The sequence below is a fragment of the Sinocyclocheilus rhinocerous genome, unplaced genomic scaffold (assembly GCF_001515625.1).
Source record: "Sinocyclocheilus rhinocerous isolate Xijiao unplaced genomic scaffold, SAMN03320098_v1.1 scaffold2613, whole genome shotgun sequence".
Classification (NCBI taxonomy): domain Eukaryota; kingdom Metazoa; phylum Chordata; class Actinopteri; order Cypriniformes; family Cyprinidae; genus Sinocyclocheilus; species Sinocyclocheilus rhinocerous.
In genome coordinates, this window is record NW_015650705.1 from 309635 (window position 1) to 315088 (window position 5454).

Genomic DNA, 5454 nt, shown 5'->3' on the forward strand with positions numbered 1-5454 from the left:
AGCTTATTTCTTAGTATAATGAGGACAGATTGTCTCTTTGTATCAAAAATCAGGCATGGAGCTCATGTTTAAACTGCAGTATTTAGATATAAAAAGGTTTTTAGGGTCACAAGTGGAATTTTACAAATATATAGAAATACAAATGTATAACGGGAGGTTTCACAACACAAAGCTTCGGTCTAGCCAAACTCTGTATAAGTCATAAGTATTTTATGCAAAATTCATGCCCATGTTTCCTGGCAACTTATGTGGCAAACCAAATAATAAGCAGGCCATTAACAACCACTGGAACAGACCTGTCATTCAATATGCTGCCACATGAGAAGCCAGTAAATTACTTTGTAAGCAAGTCATGTGACTTGCATCAATCTGAAGAGTTTCTTTCGAATCTTTAATTACAGCTTAGCCACCAAAGTTTCACAATTCAGCTGAACAGACAGTTTTTAATATCAACATAAAGTGAAAAATGAGTGTATAAGGGTTCTTTATGAGACTGTTTTGTAAGCTTTATTGAGTGTGTACATGTGTGTGAACTACAAGAATTTTTCAGGGCCAATTACATTAGATCTATGGAATAAAAATAAAGAAAAGGTAACACCTACAATCAAATGCACCACTGCTACAAAACCACACACAATGCTTACGCTATTAAAATAAGATTGTGGATAAAACAAAAAAAGGATTTACATTACACCAGATATTACACCAAGGCCATAGCGTGTTCTACGGGATCGACCAACAACTAAGCGCCAGTTTCTGAAGAGATGTTGCTCTTTCTTCATCAGGCAGTACATTTTAGAAATGAAGAATTTCATGAACTGGTGACCTGGAAAAAGAAGGCGACTAGTTAAAAAGACATGAAGAGAGTATTTTAAAAACTTGTTTGTATAATGACAGTGGATCACATTTAACACTAAGAACACAGTTACTGAATAAGGCCAAGTCAATCTAAAATTTTAAATTTTTTCCTTCAGAAATACATTTTGTTGGAATCTATACCCAAAACATTCTTGAACTTAAACAGTTTTAGATGTAAATGAGTAAGCTGATAGAAAACATGTTCTAAAACATGTCTCTGGCTTTCTATCTGCATCCGCAATGACTATCAGTCTTGGCTAATCAAAAGATCTGAATTATTAGAAACTTACCATAAATGCTGTATAAATGTCATTACAAAATCTCCTAAAAATACTTGGTGCGGTTGAGAGCTCTCTGAGCAAGCTGGCCGCTCTCATCCGTGATTTTCTCCCAGTCTGTCTGACCGACTACAAAACCAATTGCGCGCTTTCTGTCGGCGTCCTTCTTCTCTTCGAGATCAGCCCAGCGCACCTGGAGGATCAGCAAGTTTAATGAGTGCAAAATGTTTGTTTAAATCATGACCCTCCCTAAACTTAGCAAGAAAAGAAAAATCAAATCAGATCAACTGGTGAGAGTCTTCAGTAATAAAAAAATGCAGACCAACTATTCAATCCTTTTCAAAAGAGGGGTTTCAATCTGCAATTCTCAATAACATTCCAAATAAGAACTGAACAACAGGTGACTACAAACAGTAATTAAAAGCTAATATATAAAACATGTGCAGCACATTACCCTCTTTTTGCCAGGTTCAGACATGCGACTGGCATAGTCATCGGGCAGCTGAAAGAAGTCTTCCATGCCAGACATATCAGTTTCTCGTTTTCTCTTGCCTCCACCCGCCAGACCATCCAGCTTGTCTGGAAGGACAAAGCAGCATCTAAAGTCATCACCAGTTCTACATCTAATAAACACTTATTTGTGTCAAAGCTACTAAAACTTAGTAAATCACATACTAGTACAATCAAAGCTTTAATTCTGTTATGATCAATAGCCATCCAAAGACATATGTATATTGTATGCACGGTTTCAAAGGCTTTTCACACTGTGCTGGGTTAGCGGTTTTTAAACCAGCTAGAGCCCATTAAACATACATACACTACTTTGCACATTCGTACAAACTCATGTGCTCACAAACTCACTTGCTCACCAATGGATCCTCTGCCATCAGAATCTAAGTCCAAACAGCTGGATAAAAGCATCACAATAATAGAGGCGTCTACACAACACTGTTTTCAACTAAAAATGTAAAACTTTTTATGCATTTTGGCCATTCATTTACTGGACACATTTTATTTTTTACTGGTGAAAGCAATATTACGGATAGAGGACTCGTATTTTAGCTGGAAGCAATGGTTTAGTTAAAACCGTAAGGAGTCGTAAGGTTCGCTTGTTGATTATTGTGATGCTGTTTGGACTCTCATTCTGACGGCATTCATTCCAAATTCGGTTCCAATGAAGACACTTATCTAAATCCTGAATGTAAATTTTCATTCTTTGGGTGAGCTATTTCTTTTAACTGTCTGGGAGCAAAATGAAAACGTCAAATAGTTTCCAGGTGATTTAAAGCAGTCCGAGCAGACCTACATGATGACACGATTCTCACAGATGGACAAGCAGTTATTAAAAAAGTTCACATGCTTTATGTCCAATTGTTGTTACTGACCTCAGTAATATGCAAAAAGAAATTATCCCTGATTTAAAATGTACAACGTGCAATCTTGAAATCGACCTATGAAGGATTAATCAACCCAGGAAAAAGTATTGAAAAAGATTTCCTCTATATGACGACACCATATATTGGCGCTTTTCCACTGCATGGTACGGCACGGTATGGCTCCGTACGGTTCACTTTTGGGGGGTTTTCCACTGGGTACAGTACCTGGTACTTTTTTTAGTACCACCTCGGTTGAGGTTCCAAGCGAACCGTACTGTTACCAAAACATGACGTGTAAACTCTGCAGATCACTGATTGGCCGGAGAGAATCGTCACTACCTGCGTCACTGAACTTGCGACACAAACACAAAAGAACCGCTAGATTCCTAACAAACCATACATCAATGGAAAGCTTATTTATTCAACTTTTTAATCAAAAAAAGCTGAAAAAAAAAAAGCTCAATTTATCAGCATAATTTTTCAGATTATGTATAAATATCAATTTTGAAAAATTGACCCTTAGGTTTTGTGGTCCAGGGTCACATATTAAAAACAATTATATTAACGATAACAACCATACATAAGCATATATTAAAGACAACAACAACATACTGTGAAAACATATTTCTATTAATATTTTGTGTAAAACTACAAATAATACCCACCAAGCTTTGCCTCTGAAGTGTCCATCTCCCATTTGCTTTTCGGAAGGTATCCCTATATTACAGAGAGACACTCCAGTGGTTAAACCTCAGGTGATGAGAGACAGAGGGGACAGACAGCGTGACAGAGGGAGGACAGGGACAGAATAGGGGCTGGGGAGCAATGATGATGCTTTGGATGATGAGAAAATGAGCTTGAAAAAGAGATAATTAATAAGTCACAATAACGAGCTCTCAGAAACTGATGAACAGTCCTTACTCAGGATGAGAAAATGTCTATTGAATACAGAATAGCATGCATATTATAATTCACTATGAAGTGAATATGAACCAGATTCCTACAAAAATGACTGCTTTATGCATTATTATAAATCACAAGGGCAAGACACATTTTTGCAGTTCAGTAACTATGAGATCAGACAAAAAGCCAACAGCACAGCACACAGGAAAACTGACAAGAGTCCACTTTTAAATGTAAAATTATTCTTTTCTGTAGCCTTTAGGAGTATTTCTCAATCCTGCCCTAATGAAATTATGCCAACACTAGATTTTTGGATTGAGAAACACTGACCTAAAAGGAAGCTCTCCTTTCTTATGTCAAATATATAAATAAGAAGTATTTTTGTAATTAGGAATTTACATTCAATTACAGTTATAGATATAAAGTACACATCATTAAAACTCACTTAACGGAAATCAAAGTTGAAAATGGATAACTAACTCAAATGTAAATTTGCATCTCTTAATTAAAATGAAAGGGATTAGCATTATGGTACTGGCTGTTTTCACAAAAACCAGGAAAATTACACAGAACTTTGGTATATAGTCATCTACGCCAAGTCCACATTAAATGTGTGTGGCATTACGTGAACTAAACTTTTTTTTTTCCTTTTTGGACCAAACATTAACAATTTTCTGGGTAAAATAATTTGTTACTAATGCACAAACAATGCGTTTTGTCTCAATGCATTCTATTTTCTGTTGTATAAAGAATTATATAAAATGTTTATTATGTTTTAATTTCAATTTATGCCACAAAAGTACAGAGATCATATGCTTGCTTCAGTCAAAAACACTTTCCCACAAAGACTTGAGCTAAGTCTAGAAGAAAAATGTCTGACTTCAGCTAGATTTAGAATTAAAATATACACTAGGGATGTCCCGAGCTGGTAAATAACTAATAAATAACAATGTAAGTGATTTATCTCACATGGCAACCACAATGTTCACAAAGTGTGTGTGTGTGTGTGCAAGAGAGAGAATGAAGGAATGTCATATGATACTGTAAACAGAAGCCTTACCATGGCAGAGACTGCCAAATTACTTTAACTCACCCTTCTCTTTACAATAAAGTCCCATTAGTTAGTGCATTAACTAACATTAACTGAGCAATACTTTTGTTACAGTATACAGTATGTATGATTGTCTTTGATATTTTCTTTCACACTTTTTTTTCTGTTCATATTCTACATCATACATTTCTTTTACCAGTTGTTTGTATTCCACGTTTCAACGCCTTTCTTCAAACCTTATTTTTAACATTGTTTGTTCTTTTTTGTCTAAATCAGGGGACATAAAGTGGAGTGTCTTCAACAAAGAACACAAGGAGCAGTCTCGGATGCCATACTCAACAGTACGTTGGAGATGGCAGGAGCCGTGTCCTGTGATTCATCAGACCAGGCAAACATCTTCCATTGCTTAATGGTCCAGTTCTGACACTCATGTGCCCATTGTAGACACTTTCAGTGGTGGACAGGGGTCATCATGGGCACTCTAATCAGCCCCATATCGTATTATCTTAATTGTTGAGATTTTAAGAATGCACAGTAGTTGGTTTTCCATCTACCAGTTAAGAATTACAACAAACATTTGGTCCAATTTTCACATGGGTATGAACAAAAACAGCAGACAGACTGAACAAAAGCATAACTCCAATGTCTAACAGCAGGTGGCGCTTATGGAACAGCAGAAATAGAGCTGTTTCCGCGGTAACCTCTGTACACAAAGCAGCATCTTTTAAGCATAGAGATCAGAGTACTCTCTATAATACTTTATAATTATATAATTGTACCTCTAATAAAGCAATAAGCCCCAAGAAGCCGTGGTTTACAGTGAATTTATAACAGCTAAGGGGAGTTGTTAGGCACGATGCGAAGCGGAGTTTCACTGTAAACCACGGTTTCACGGGGCTTATTGCTTTTATAAAACGGTTATTCCATATACGTAGTAATGTTTCACAGAATAAAACAGAGCAAATAAAGTGTAATGATATTAATAAAA

The 5454-nt window shown here is 36.2% G+C and overlaps 1 protein-coding gene across 3 annotated transcripts in view; it reads right to left on the bottom strand.

The window, feature by feature from the left end:
• Positions 1-488: 488 nt before the first annotated feature.
• ylpm1 (YLP motif containing 1) overlaps positions 489-5454 on the bottom strand; it is a 31238-nt gene continuing 26272 nt past the window's right edge. For 2 of the 3 annotated variants that reach the window (XM_016517683.1, XM_016517684.1), the window contains exons 18-21: positions 3178-3229; positions 1591-1715; positions 1149-1329; positions 489-826 (exon numbers count right to left, since the gene is read on the bottom strand). In XM_016517683.1, the coding sequence (XP_016373169.1) occupies positions 1183-1329; positions 1591-1715; positions 3178-3229 (324 nt within the window). In that variant the 3' untranslated portion in view covers positions 489-826; positions 1149-1182. The remainder of the gene's footprint in view (positions 827-1148; positions 1330-1590; positions 1716-3177; positions 3230-5454) is intronic. The other variant, XR_001636794.1, reaches the window with a different exon arrangement.